This window comes from Diplotaxodon limnothrissa, linkage group LG5, assembly GCF_057381915.1.
Source record: "Diplotaxodon limnothrissa isolate DT_005_m linkage group LG5, D_limnothrissa_male_GT1.1, whole genome shotgun sequence".
Lineage (NCBI taxonomy): Eukaryota > Metazoa > Chordata > Actinopteri > Cichliformes > Cichlidae > Diplotaxodon > Diplotaxodon limnothrissa.
Genome location: NC_140600.1, coordinates 8,010,038 through 8,025,178, shown reverse-complemented (window position 1 = coordinate 8,025,178; position 15,141 = coordinate 8,010,038). Strand labels below are relative to the sequence as shown.

At 40.2% G+C, this 15,141-nt stretch overlaps 1 protein-coding gene across 1 annotated transcript in view; it reads left to right on the top strand.

Annotated features, from left to right (window-relative positions):
- The first annotated feature begins 6,919 nt into the window (after window positions 1-6,919).
- LOC146631536 (integrin alpha-5-like) overlaps window positions 6,920-15,141 on the top strand; it is a 56,435-nt gene continuing 48,213 nt past the window's right edge. Inside the window, exons 1-2 of the mRNA XM_085352997.1 lie at window positions 6,920-7,266; window positions 14,811-14,935. Coding sequence (XP_085209123.1) covers window positions 7,067-7,266; window positions 14,811-14,935 — 325 coding nt within the window. The 5' untranslated portion in view covers window positions 6,920-7,066. The remainder of the gene's footprint in view (window positions 7,267-14,810; window positions 14,936-15,141) is intronic.

Here is a 15,141-nt window from a genome sequence, read left to right as displayed (position 1 = left end):
CAGTTCAAAGCAAGGAGGCAGGAATCCAAGTATGTTGCACTGGCTCAGCGTTAGCGTAGTTAACCTGCCTGAAGCCTTTTGGAGGTGGAGAAGGCCTGGTTGGGGTTATTACAGGTCCTCTGTACTTCATAACAAACACAATATAACGAATGCTTTATTTCCTTTTTGAGCATGCTCCATTCTTTACTTCCTTAAAAAACAAACAAAAAAAGCTGCTCTAAGTTTTAGTTTTCTTCCTGTCTTTGTGTTGCAGTGAAATGTTTCCACTGATTTAAGGACTGACAGAGAAACCTGGCTGCCTCAGTTCAGAATATTTTTCAAGCTACCTGTGGGAATACACGCTAACAGTTTAGGCCGCAGGCAACCATGCTCCCAAGTGTCCCTCATAGATTGAATCTTGGTCACTGATGGATTTCTGTTATTAATAGAGCTGCTTCGTCACCAAGAGGTTAATATTGAAAGGTGATATTCACAGCGGAAGACTCTGGGATTTGCTCCAGTATGAATATAATTTATTGTTACTTGTCTTTTTCTCAATGAGGGGCCTTCATCCGGGTAAGACAGTATCAGAGGCCTGTTTCTTCTCCGCTGGCCTCGTGCTGATCTGCTTGTTTGCAGTGTGAGTTTTCCTTGCTGCTCCCCTTGAGCAGTTGGCAAGTAGGTTCAACTTGGGTAAGAGCTGCATTAGCTCAGGTTCATTAAGAAGCAGTTTTGTGTTGACAAGGCAGATGATAGATTCGCTTGGATTGAGTTCTCTGGAAGGCTGTGGAGTGCCGTGCACGGCTTCATCAGTTCATTGTGGATGAAAGTGATGGAAATGAGATGTGGGAAAACTAGCTCACACACCTCTGGATCTCATTCATAAATATGTTTCCCTCCTGCCCCCACATACACGTACCTCATTCATTACTGTATAAATGGAGAACTAATGCTAATCAACGCTAATCAAACACTTAAACGGAAGTGGTGGCTTTTCATAGCAGGCCATGACTGAAGAAGTTAGTCTCTGTGGAAACGAATGGGAAATCTCTAATCTCTATTTCTTCCTGTAAGACTATTCTTTTTCCTCTACTGCTTAGTCAGCAAGCAGAGAAAGGTCAAAGGTCAGGCTCAACCATTCAAGGAATCGGTGAGATTGCTGCTCTGTGATACAGCAGAGTAGAAAAAACATTAGAACACCACTGTTCATACTGTATATTCTTTATAAAGAAGTATTTTATAATAAAAATGCATCAAACAGACACGTGACAGCAGGGAATTTTAGCTTTTATTGGAACAGGAAGCTGTGAAAAAAAGTATACCCTTACTGCTTCCACAGGACATAAGAGGATAAGTAATCAAATGCACCTGATTAATACCCCACTGTGAGCACCTCTATAAAAGCAAATGTTTTGCTGTTATAGACACAATGTAGACACTTTATTAATGAACAAGCACCAAAGGGTTAAAGAACTCTCATTTAACAGGATGAGACCTTCTGCAGAACTAAGCTCAGGAAGGGTCATCCACCTGATGTAATGAGGGGAGAGGAAAGTGACAAGCACGGAGATACAACAATTTTGATGGTTGCAGCTTTTACTGATCCACCTAGCTACAAGTGCTCGTGCTAAACATGCAACGTCCAACAAACTGGGAAACAGAAAAGAACCACTTGCAAAAAGAGACCTATGAACAGTAGTAAGACCTCAAATAGAGAGATTTAATTACAAAATAAGTTGAAACTCTTTTCAGTTCATCATCTTTTTAAAGTAGTGTGCAGAATTAGGATAAGCACACATCGATTGGCACCTAATGACAGTTGCAAAAAGTCTGATTGTCCTGAGGCAGCTTATTTCAGGCTTGGCAAATACCTAACTAATAACCTTAGAAAAACATTTCCAAACTCCTACATTAGCAGACATGTTGTTGTTTTAATTGCAGTAATTCTGTTGCTCTGTGTGTAAAGGTAAGAGTGCCCTTACCTTCATTGTTCAGTGCTCAAGACAACATGCAGACACTCCTAGCAGGTGTGTGTGTTATGTCTCTTATCACCTTCGCCCTGACATGATGCAGACAGTCCTGTGTGGGGGTGAAGCTGAAGGTAATTTTGGCTGTAAAAAGGCATAAATAATGTCCCCACACATGGCTGGTGAGTGGACCAGTGGAAAATGAGACCCTTTAAACTCTGCAAGCACATACGATTGCAAACGATTGCAGAAATGCTGAAAAGGTTGTTTCAGTGTGTGCTTCTGTTCTCAGGCCTTTCCAATTAGCGACTGCAGATAGAGCCGGCACAGCAGGCATTTGAGCTTTTGCAGTTTCAGCATGCTCCTTGTAGCTCAGAGCGTCGTCTTTTTTTCCACAGCAACGAGCCAAATCAGTAAAGGTCACCTCTGTGCACTTCCCTCTGCTTATTTCTGCTTTGAAACTAAGGTTAGAAACACATAGTAAGCACAGATGCAGAGAGTGTGATTGATGTGATGATTGCTTTGTTTAATAAGCCAATTTTCAGTAAAGTAATGGTGTATCTAAAAAGATATTATTCTGTCCATCCCTCCATTTTCTTCACCTTATCAAATTGAGGATCGCGAGGGTGCTGGAGCCTATCCCAGCTGCCATAGGGTGAGAGGTGGAGTAGGCCCTGGACAGGTCACCAGTCACCAGCAGGAATAACTTTATGAATGCATCTGTGTATGTATGCATTTATTTAATTTTGTAATTGAACTAAAAAAGGAAAACTCTCATATATTCTACATTCGTTATCTGTAAAATGTTACTTTATTTTCGATGTTTGTGGTGACCAGCTCGTGAAAATCAGAAATTCTGTCAATCCTCTCAAATTATTAGAATTATTTTGAGTCCCTTTTAGTAGGAAAAGTGCAACGGGGATGAACCCCGACTTGGGAGGATTGTCAATAAATGTTGCTTCAAGAACTTTAGCGAGTTTCATAAGGAGTTGACTGAGGCTTCAGATCCATCCCACACAGACATGTTTAGCAAAGGGGTCGCAGCTGTCAGGTTCCTCATATCGAACCACTTCAGAACCAGAGGCAACATCACAAGACCTTACCGGGGCTGAGGAGACAAAGAACTGCACTGTTGCTCGGTGGCCTTGTTTTCACATGAAAGTAAATGTTGTATTTTATTTTGAAATCAAGGCCCTAGAGTCAGTTTGATGCACAGAATCCAAGGTGTTTGTAGTCCAGTGTGAAGTGCAAGCTGATGATTGTGGTATTATGTCCTCTGCTGGTGTTGGTGGTGGTCGGCCCACAGTGTCAAAATGGGTTTAATGTATTTGATTGACCAGCAAACTCGCCTAGCATGACCCCATAGAGTCACAGATAAGCTTGAGGCTTCTATCAAAACAACCTGGCCGGTGTCCTGCAGGTTTTAGGTCTCACCCTGGGTCAACACACCTGAATCACATGATTAGTTTATTACCAGGCCTCTGGAGAACTTCAAGACATGTTGAGGAGGTCAGTTAACCTTTAAATCAGCTGTGTTGGATCAAGGGCACATCTAAACCCTGCAGGACACCAGCACTTGAGGCCTGGAGTCCCCCCACCTCTGCTATAGGGGGTCTCCACTTCTGATCTCAAGCACTGGGTACTGCTAATATAAACTAAACGCACAGCTGTCGTTTTGAAGCACTTGCTTGGTATTCAGCTTCTGTAATTAACTTACCACAGTGAACAGAGAAATCCTTTAGAATAACTGTTTTCCAGAAGCAGAGTTACAGCTATGCTGCAGTCTTAAAAATGTTACAACCAAATTTAACATTTTAATTAATGAAATAAAATCGGGCCCCCCTGAGCCTGGTTCTGTCAGATTTTCTTCCTGTTGAAAGGGAGTTTTTCCTCCCTGTTGTTCCCAGTGCCTGTTCATAGGGGGTCATCTGCTTGTTGGGGTTTTCTCTGTATTATTACTGTTGTAGGGTCTTTACCTTACAAAGGCAACTGTTGTTATAATTAGGTGCTCTATAAATAAAACTGAATCAAATTCAATTGAAATGAATTGAACTGAATATAAATATGAGTACCATGTTACAGATATCCAGAGTGTCAGTGGGCACTTGAATGCACCAACAGAAAATGTTGCTTGTGGTCTTCACATTTGTCCCCTGCATCAAATTGTACAACTGCTACAAAACAAGTTGAATAATTTATTTATATATCTACAAAAATATATGTCTAAATGAACAAAATGAAATAAAATAAAGAGTCAGCCAAAAAGACAAATACCTTCATGGGTCAGTGGAACTGTTTGCAACAACACTAAGTGCGTGTGATTTGTCGTCAGTAGAGAGAAACTTAGGGAGGTGCTGCAATAATTTATTGCCTCATTGCATATTACATTGTAGTTTCAGCACCAGATGGCTCTCAAGCCAAATACATAGCACTGTGTGTTTAGCAGTGCCACTAAACCCTTATCATTGTATTTGGTGCTAGTTTGCAGTTCATACCTCAGGCCAACAGAGGTCAACAAAGGTCACAGGTTGCTTGAGTTATCCAGGCAGTTTGTACAACACATGGTAATGTATATACTCGATTTAAGCCAGGTCTTCACCTCACAGCCGCAACTCCTTTTGAATTTTAACCATCTCCACTTATAGTATATTGCTAAATAATAGGTTTTGAGTGGTGGAGACAGGCACTTGTGAGGAAACACAAATGTTTTAAACTCATTAAAGTTAATGAATAGACCTTCAGTCTCATGGATGTGCTATTTAAATCTGTTACTGAAATACATTCTTGGACAAGGAAATACGTAAAACCCAGCACATTACCACATCAGCTGGCATTTGTGACTTTATAAGGGGAACTAAGCGTTGTATTATGAGTTGCTACGAGGACCACTGTGCCATGTGAAAATGTGTTTTTACCGAGTGAAAACAGTCTTTGTCCAAGTGCTGTTGCCTTTGGCAGGTAATGCATTTTGACTCACTGTTTTTCAAATCTGGGGCCCTCTATTACTATAGGCTGCACATTTACATACACATAACCATGACCAAAGGAGACTAATAATCACACAGTGTATACTCGCCTGCACGTCTGCAATGATAGCAGAAAGTTTATTCCCAGCAGAGTGACGAGAGACTGAGCTGAAGGTGGAACTCTGTGGGCTTTCCCAGTTTAGTCATGCCGAATTGCCTTGACATGTCTGCATGGTAGAGGAAAAGCACAACTCTGACAGTAAGTCTGACTTTGAAAACATACAGCCTCTTTTCTACACACGGATGAGTGAAACTCCAAATCAGCAAGAACAAAGATAAAAGAGTTAATTTCTTCTTTGTATGTTTTCCAGGAAGATCTTTGTAAATGCTAAGAGCAGCTATAATCAGTGTTGGTACAATGATGAGGTGTTAAATGACAATATGAAAACAAAGTAACAATGTTCCAGTGAACTGTCACGTCAATCTGCAGCTCCTTTCAGCAATACAGAGCTTTATACCGATGTTCGGTTCTTTTATTTATTAGTGTAGCAGCGTTGGGAATGTATTTCTGCTGAAACCTAATGTAAAATTTGGAAGTGCATCAGCTGTGATTTGGTAGCACTGCATAAAGGAGTCGACTCTTGCAAAAACATGAAGGTAAATCTGGAACCTTCATAAGAACTTTAGATGTCTGACAAGTAAATGTCAGTTGTTGGCTTACTCTTAGACGTCACATAGTCTTATTTTCCACTGCAGCAGCAAAAAAAAAAGAAGAAGCTTAAAACCCCGCTCTTCACTACCTGATGTCTATGTTTCCATTTTAAATTTCCTCCTTTCTGTTAAGTAATGGGATTCACTTTTCCCTAATCGTTCAATCATGAACTCTTCGCAAAAGCTAGACTTCCAAACTTGTTGCCAAGTCACAAATCCTGTTACATGATTGGAATGACATTTAGAGAATAGTCTTATTATGCTAAATGTAAAATATTTAACAGTTGGGGAGCCGTAAAAGTTACAGCAAGTGGTTGCCAACTGTCCTGTGTTAGCCTGGTGACCTGCCCAGGTTGTACCCTGCTTCTCCTGCTATGACAGCTGGGATAGGCTCCAGCCTCCTGTAATGCTGAATGGATAAGCAGAAGTGAATGGATGAATGGGATACACTGAATGCTGAAACCTTACATTTATGTATACATTACAGATATTAACTGTACTTTGTACTGTACACATTTCTTCTAGTAAGTCACACTCTAAATACAGCACTTTACTGTCATTTTTGAATCCACGGCATCTTTCTGCATCTAACTACGAGGTCTAAACCATCTTTGGTAAGAGCCATAGTCCTAATTCTAACCCTGTGCAATCCTCTGGTTTAAGATAAGCATTGACATGTAAATCGAAATGAGGCAACAAGAGAGTTTAATTGATTTAACAGGGCTACATTTGAATAAATAAAAAGTTCAGCTAACATTAATCCAAACGTTAATAAAATGACTGCATTTAGCATTTATATGCATTTAGCTAAAATGTGTTGCAGTTTTGTTTGTCTATATAATAATATAGTGGAAATGTTAATATATATTTATGTGCATCAAATTAAAAAACAAATTTACTGAATTACAGTATTGTAAAATGCAAAGTTTTTATAGTATGATTACTGTACTGCAAAAATACATCTTCTCTTGCTGTAGAAGTGAAATACAGTTTTGATACTGCAGCTTGGAGTCACTGTAACTTACAGTAGTGGCCTGTTTATTTACAATGTGCAATGCTGAAATAACCACTTCTCTCTTCGGTGCCTTGAGGTAAAGAGCTTTAGCCCACACTTGAGGTTCTGCTGTGATATTTCAGATTTCGTGCCTTTTAGCTTTTTACAGCATTTTTTTCTTTGGGAACCAGACTGTCTGGTAATATTTAAAAACTCCACCCCCATATCTGGCCGCACTCTTCCCCTCCCTCTCACTCTGACCCTCTTCCTTTACAGTTCATCGTTCACTGTGGGACTCTACACCGGACCTGTTGCATCTGAAGGAGAGGATATTCAGGACACCAGTTTATGATTACGACTCCAAAGGCGTCCCGCGGAAGGAACAGCACGCATGATGCGTTTGCGGCGCTGCGGCTGTTCAATGAAAGAAGAGACGCGCAGCACAAGAGATGGGTACCGTTCCTGGACTTTCACCTACCCGGTCTTGGGGAAAATGTTGTGAGTGCGCCGTGCTGGCTCTACCTGTAGTGGTGCTTTGGTTTCAGCTTGGCGCCGCTTTTAACTTGGACACGGAGAACCGCGTCGTCTTCACTGGACCCCCGGGGAGTTACTTCGGCTATTCTGTGGAATTTTTCAAGAACTCATCCAGGTAAAGTGCCAGGAACGGCCACAGAGCTGGATTCTTTCTCCAGGTCAGCGAGGGGAAGTTTTCCGGCTCTCCTTACAGTTTGTAAAGTTTCTTTTTATTTCTAGTGTAAGATTAAAATCTTGTCCTTGTGGTTACTTTACGCAGTAACCCACTTCTCTTTTGGCGCCCCTATAACATCACCCTGAGACACAGAGCAGTATTTTCTGGTAGAGCCACCAATCCTGACACGAGAAACAGATTTTAGATTTTAAAAACGCATCTCTGTGTTTGGATCACAGCCTAAATGTGTGTTTACTTGTGTTATTGGCCATTGTCCCAGCTCTTTAAAGGTTTAAACAGCATGGGCTGGGGGGAAATGTATGAAATGAAGCTCACATGCATATACACATACATCTCTCTCCCCCTCCACCACACACACACACACACACACACACACTGGATATAGGCCCAACTCTGATTGGAAACAGACACACAAGTGTGTGTCTGTGTGTGATTGAGGGAGCAGGGGGTTAACCTACAGCAAAGTAAGAAAAATGCAAGTCTTATTCTGAATGAAGACTGAAGGGGCATTAAGGGTTTCCCGATGTTCTTTACTGACAGATGAGGAACTGCCAGGTGAGATGAAGTTAAAGATCAAACCTTCCCCTACAGACAGCCTTTAGCATCACCTATATCTCCTCTCTTCTGGGCACTAGTGGAAAAAGCACACACAGTGATTTTGAAGAATGTGTGAAGTTTATCAAGCAAAACCAGCCTTAGTTACAGTTCTGCATCAGATTTGTTTGAGAGGCCAGTGCCATGAAAAACTAAAACGTTTATAGTAGACTGCAATACTTCAGGGACTCAGTCAGTGAAAACATATTCAGTGTAGTGCTAGAAAAGAAAAACCTGGTTTTCCCAGTTTGAATCCACAGTAGCTGTAAATAGAAAAGAAAAAACTACTTTCTTTAAACAACATAAGCCAAATAGAAAATGTTACAATCTGCTGTTATAGCGATGTCGTGTACACGTGTGTTTTAAATTGTCACACAACAAACTGTGATCAGGTTTGGCTAAACTGCTATGTTTTATAGCTGGTATGGAAATATCACATAAAAAAGCCTTGTTCTTTTTTTTGTATACTTTATTAATCCCCTGTAGGGAAATTACTCTCTGGCAGTGGGCAGCCACCAATCCAGCGCCTGGGGAGCAGTGTGTAGGGATGGTGCCTTGCTCAGGGCTACCTCAGGGTAGCTCTTTGGTGGATTTGAGCCCCTGACCTTCCAATCATGGGGCGAATGCTCTACCTATTGAGCTACGTCCTCCCCTCCTCCTTCATATATATTTTTAAATGAGCAGCAGTAATTTATGGATTTGTTTAAAGTTTTTTTCTTTCAGAAAAGTATTTATTTTACATTAATGTACTACTGAGTCATGAACTGTACTGTTTGTGGAGGTCAGTGTAGCCAGATGTATAAATCACCAATACTTAGTCTTTTGTACAATGTTCTGTCAATGGCTCTAAACAAAACCGCGTCACAGTACAAACAGTACAAACAAACAAACAAACTTGGTCCTCTGTATAACACTTCCCTGCTCAGTTTATGGTCTCAGCCAATCATTTTGAAAATTTTGGTTATTCCAAATTTTAGAAAGGAAAATATTTCAGCAGATGCTCATTTGCTGACATATTGTGATTGACAAGCGAATGAACATGTGGTTTCCAAGCCAGGCCCGCCCCTTATGTGTCACATCTGATTTCTAAACAACAAAAATGATAAAACAAACAAACCGACTCATATCCAGCCTTCAAAATGGAACATCACAAACTGTGGGTGACGTCATAGTGATTATATCCATCTTTTATATTGTGCTGTCTCTGGTCAGTACATCAGATGAATGCTAGAGTCACACTAGAGAAAGAGACAGGGCAGGACCAAAATGAATGCAACTTTGTTCAATGAACCTGCGATCTTGTTGCCCTTGTGACCGTTCACAATCAGTTCTCAGATTGACTAGGGTGCATCAAGACAGCGATAAAGCTGTTCAGTCAGTGCTGCAACAGAGTCAGCAGTTAGTGTTATAGAGGGCGGATGGAGCGACCTTGATTATCTACAACTAACAGTAAATTGTACTGCATTACCCCCCTACACAGTCTTCCTAGTGCTGGTAGTTTACCAGTTACAACTGAACTGCTAACAAGCTGACAGAAACAAATACCCTCAAAGTTCTCAACCACATTTTTCTATTTTTCCCTGGAGACAAACAAATCCATGTTGGTTTGTCCAGTCAAAACGCCCTGTTTTAGCCAGCTGTTCACAGCTGCTGACAGCCTCTGGAAGATATGTTACATCACCTAAAAGCACTTTATGTTTGCAAGCCTCGATGATGACAGGGTTGTAGTTCAGTTTTGCTGCAGGTTTAATCTGCTTTATGTTACCACACCGGAGAGCAGCTGGTAGCTGGCAGCCATTGGAAGTCAAATGTAAAGCTACTTTTGCTGGAGTTCACTTACACCATTGTCATCCCTGGGGGCTCACAGACTAAAGTCAATGTTGGTTTAATGAATGTAGATATTTTCATTTAAGGAGGTCGGTTAAGATTACGTGAGTTTGCTCAACTAAGCTTGTGGCAGTCAGAGGGAATATTGTGGAGTGGTTCCTGAGATGTTGGTTTACACACATCTTTTTTTTTCTGCCTATGCTGAACAATACCACATTTTGTCTTCTACCGAATTCAAGCGTACTGACAGCAGAGAAATGCAGCTGAATGTCTTCCTGTGAATCTAGTGCTTGTTGCGATGAGTAAACAACACAGGAAAGGGATGCAACTGCTGAATTTTCATTCTGCTGATGGGATAGTTTCTGCAGGCTGTCATGCATTCTGGCAGTTGCTTCGCTGTCTGTCTGTTGGGAGCCTTGGGAAGCTTTCTCTAGCTCATATCAGGTGCTGTGGTGAATAATTATATGTTAGGTTTTCTGTTAGGACAGTGCATGTATTCACTTAGTAATGAGAAGCATTTTGGGATGACAGTCTTGTGGCTTTTTGAGGAAATCAAAACTATGCAAAAATTAGAGAGGTTTGGAGCATTTCTTAATTAGGCTAGGAATATGCAGACGAGTGACTTGGTTTGGAGAACAAAGTCATCTAATGTTTACTACAGCTTTCGGAGCTGTAGACAAACAGTTAAATCCTTCTCATGTGCTGAAAGAATTCTGTCCTATCTGGAATGTGACAGAAGTACAAAACATGGCATATCACATATCAGGTCATTATTTATTTAACAGGAATTATGCAGCAGAAGGTTTGGCAGTTTGCTGTGCCGGAGCATTCAGGTGTTAACATGTTGCTAAGGAAAAAAGACATCAGCACTAATCTTAGAGATAAATGGGAAGGGTTATAAGGTATTTTCCAAACCATTTGTAGTTCGTTATTCTACAGTGCGGAAGATTATTCACAAAGTTGAGCTCACTCACTACAGGCATCAGTTAGCATGTTAAATGTCAAAGTTAATGACAGTAACATTAGAAAAAGAATGAACAAGTATGGGTTGTTGGGCAGGGTTGCCAGGAGAAAGCCCCCTTTCCCCCAAAAAGAACATGGCAACCACAAGGCTTCTTTAACAGTGTTCTTCTAACATTCTCTATATAAAGCGCCTTGAGGCGACCTTTGTTGTGATTTGGCGCTATATAAATAAAATTGAATTGAGTGGAGTGTATATTTGGAGAAAACCAAACACAGCATATCAGCACAAACATGCACACCATGCCAACTACAAGCACGGTGGTGGAGGCGTGATGATCTTGGCTTGTTTTGCAGCTACAGCAGCTGGACTCAACCATGAACCGCTCAGTATACCAAAGCATTCACGAGTGAAATATGAGGCCGTCGGTCTAACAGCTAAAGCTTGACCCAATTTTGATCGTGCAATGTAACAATGCTCCTAAACAAAGCAGCAAGTGTTTAACTTAATGGTTGAAAAAGCAAATCAGTATTTTTTGCAGTGACCCTGAAATGGTGTGATGCAAACTTCAGTGAACTGAAACTGTGTTGTAAAGAAGAGCAGGTCCACAATATGAGACCAATGAAATCATACAGCAAACAATTATTTATTACTTCAAGTTATTGCTGCCAAAAGTGGGTCTCCAAGCTACTGAAACATGGGGTGTCCTTAGTTTTTTACATACAGCTATTTTGCAAATACTGACACAGTGTAATATGGCATGTGTCAGGTAATATTTGCCTAATGTTATGACACTGATAATTTCTGATTATGTCTTGATATATAAAATCTTAGAACAGACACAGCATGTACTTTCTTTTTGCCATGACTGTAAAGTTTTCGACACCAGGAGGATCTAGAGAACAATAAAGCTGCCTAACACCTAAGATGCTTTATGTGCGATTGCCTTTAAGGTGTCACTGACTATATGGCTATTCATGGACTGAAGGATGTATAAAAAATTATATATTACATACTAATTATATGTGTTCATCTTAGTGAGATACTGTAGTGGACTGTTTTGCTTTTGTCTTGCTTGTTAAAACACACAACTAAACGTTATTATAAAGCCGGTTTACAATTTGTTTGGATAGTTTCCCTGTTCATAAATACTGCATAATAAATTGATTCTTTTTCATTTCTAATGGTCCTTCCAGTATTACAGTACGCAGTGCTTCAGAGGTCATGAGGGAATTTCTAACACTGTATTGGTTTGTTACTTAACACTGATTAGCAGATATCTATATCAGCAGCTGAAAACTGGCTCCAGAAAAACGTACGTGTTGGTGAACAAAATGCTGTATTGAGGCTTTTTAAGGAAAACTAATAACCAATGTAATGTGGCTACATCTAGGCTACAGTCTGCAGTGTTGAAATGAAATTTCTTACAGACGTTTAGAATACCAAGATTTATAACTTCCTGTAGTCTATTACTGCCACCAAAATATTCTTTTTTTCCACTACTTTGGTGCAGTTTTGGAGATTCGGTTATTACACTTGCCTTTTGCTCTGATTACTCATAGAGGTTCAGTAATGATCTCATGGTCACAAGTGTAAAGACACTAAGGGAGCAGTATTTCAGGGAATTCTGGGCCACACGCAGACGTGTGAGTTCAGTGAGTATATTTACATGTTAACCAAATACAGCAGATTTTTGGTATGGGGGTCCAGTTCATGTAAACACCATATCCTGTTTATTATAAGAACCCTGATAAAATCTTAAAAAATCTGAACAGTGACAGCACTGTGATGCACGTCAGCAGTTCCCAACCATGCTAATCAGGTTGTGTCTACAGACAGTACTGATCCCTATCACGGGATCAATAGGCCTGTAGGTCATGAGCAGTTCTACCAGTTCTTTGTTTGGATCATTTTACAGACCCGATGTGGTGAAACTACACAAATAAATATAATTTTGTGTATAAATATGCCACCATTAGGACACAACCTATTTTGGAATAATGTGACTGTGAGTAAATTCAATGGAGGTCATAAATCTTTCACTAAAAATTATACGTTGTACTGCTCCTGAGCTTCTTTCCTGTTTGCAGCTGTTCCTGTTGAACATGAGTTCAAGGAAAGGAATCCTGTAATTTCGGGGCTCAATAGTGTCATTCTACTGATAAACATCCTATTGTTCAGGATTTGTAGCTCTAGTGTTTTTAGTCACCTCAGAGAGTGAATAAAAGTTATATACTGATTTGAAAAAGTGAGCCACTGAAAGCCTGTACTCTGCACTCCTTAGTGGCTGTGGAGTGAATGGTTTATAAGGAAAGCTCATCCAGCCGTGTAAATATTCCTAAGACATTTTGGGGGATGGGGAGAGTACAGAGTCTGTCTGATATCTGCTAATGTCATCAGTCACCACTGTCTTAAGCTGTGCCATTGGCTCTGGGGTTTTTTTTTTTTAGCAAGGCTGCATGAATAACAGGTGTAGGTATATATTTGCATGATATTTATCTATATCCATGCAAGCAAATGTTTAGAACAGCTTTTGATAGGTCACATTAATGTGTGTTATTGCTTTGTTGATTTCCAGAGTATATCATGAAAATATGCACAACCATCTCAGGATACTTCTTGTCTACTCTCCCATTTTTTCCACCAAAGTTTGTTTAATTTTCTAGCTACAAAGCAAAAGTACGTTCAGCACGAAAGTAATAACTGAGAGATAGAAATCTATATCTCTTTAACCTAAAGGAGCTGCCACATGGTTGTGCGCTAAGTGAAAACACTGAGTTACTGTATTTGCATAAATAGCTTCTCGTCATTGTGAGACAAAAAAGCAAATGACCACATCTTTGTCTTTCTAAACAAATCAAAGGCTAAAACCATACCTAAACAAGGCTTTGAGAAAGATGATTGCCATTCATTAAAGTGAAAAAGAGCTACAATACTCTGGGACCAACGTGTTGTCATCGCAACACTTTGAGTCTATAATTTCCAAACAGGTCACAGTCACCTACGTAGGACAAAATATAAGAACAGAAATTTAACTATAACCAGGATAGGTCCAAGGTCCAATTTATATTTGGAGAAAAAGGCTCTGTTCTGGGATTTTTTTCTACCTTTCATGTGAGAACATGAAGCTGGAGGTGGGCAGAGCAAAACAAGACTGTAGCCCAGAATAGACAAAGCTGGACTGGGACTTATGCAGCACTCTGAGCTTTTAGCAGACAACATACATGACATTAAGTCAGACACAGGATGAAAGGAAGAGTTGGGTTAAAGTGGGTTGCAAAGCAGATTGCAGGTGCAGAAAAAACTGCCTTTTAAGTTTGCCAATAGAAACCACAGAGGGGTATAAAGTGAACCTTCAGTGATGGGGACTAATGTGTAGAAGGCGAAACTACTAATTTTGGAGGCAAACTGGACTTATTTGGGAAAAAATGTACATTTTTTTTATGTATATCAGTTAATTTCACCCCTGGTTGCAAAGACTTGGGAGAAAAAAATTGCATATCTTTATTTCCTCGGCCTGGAGTTAAAGTTAGGATTCAGATTGGGGTCAGAGCATTAAAATGGAGGGCAGGATAAATGACTATAAGTCTTGGTGTTGTCTGTAGATTTATGTTTAGCAGTGCCAGACAACGTCCTGTAACTGTATCTAACATCTGGTGTAAAAGTAACTGGTAATGGCAGGGATCGGTGGGAATGCTGAGGTAATAGCTACAAATTGCTCTTTAAATGTTCTTAACATACCTCTATGAAACAGTTGTGCTGAACTTTACAAACTTCTATAAACAAAACAATGTGATCTAACTTCTCAAATCTTTATGGCTGTGTTTTCATAGCCGGCAGTACAGACTGTCAGAGTCTGGTTTCCTCTTTGTCATCATTTGAGTTCTGATTAAAGGAATTGTGCAGCATTTGGGGAAATGGACATATTTGATTTCTTGCTCAAGTGAAAGGATAATTTCTGTGTTCATGTCTAGAAGCTACAGCCAGGAAGGGTTCATGACTTTCTTACTGTCTTGAGATCACCAAAAAATGTATGTAGATATAGTTTTGGAATTACGCTTCTGTACAGAAATTGGTCATATTTTCTTTTCTGCTGCTCTAGCATCAACATTTTGATCGGTGCCCCGAAAGCCAACACCAGCCAGCCCAACGTCACTGAAGGAGGAGCTGTGTACATGTGCCCGTGGAGCCAAAATAACTGCACCATTATCAGCTTTGACAAGCAAGGTAGGGTGTCTCGTTAAATCTAAATTAACGGTTGTCTTCTTTGCACCGGCACAGATAAAAATCATGCTCAATATTTAAAATCCAAGGGAGACGATTCTCCCTACATCATAATCACAGCAGTGGCTCGTAGGTCATATTGTTCCACAGTATTAAAATGTCACTTCCCCAAAGGTACCGTGAAATAGTTGAAACAGAATGTGTAGTAA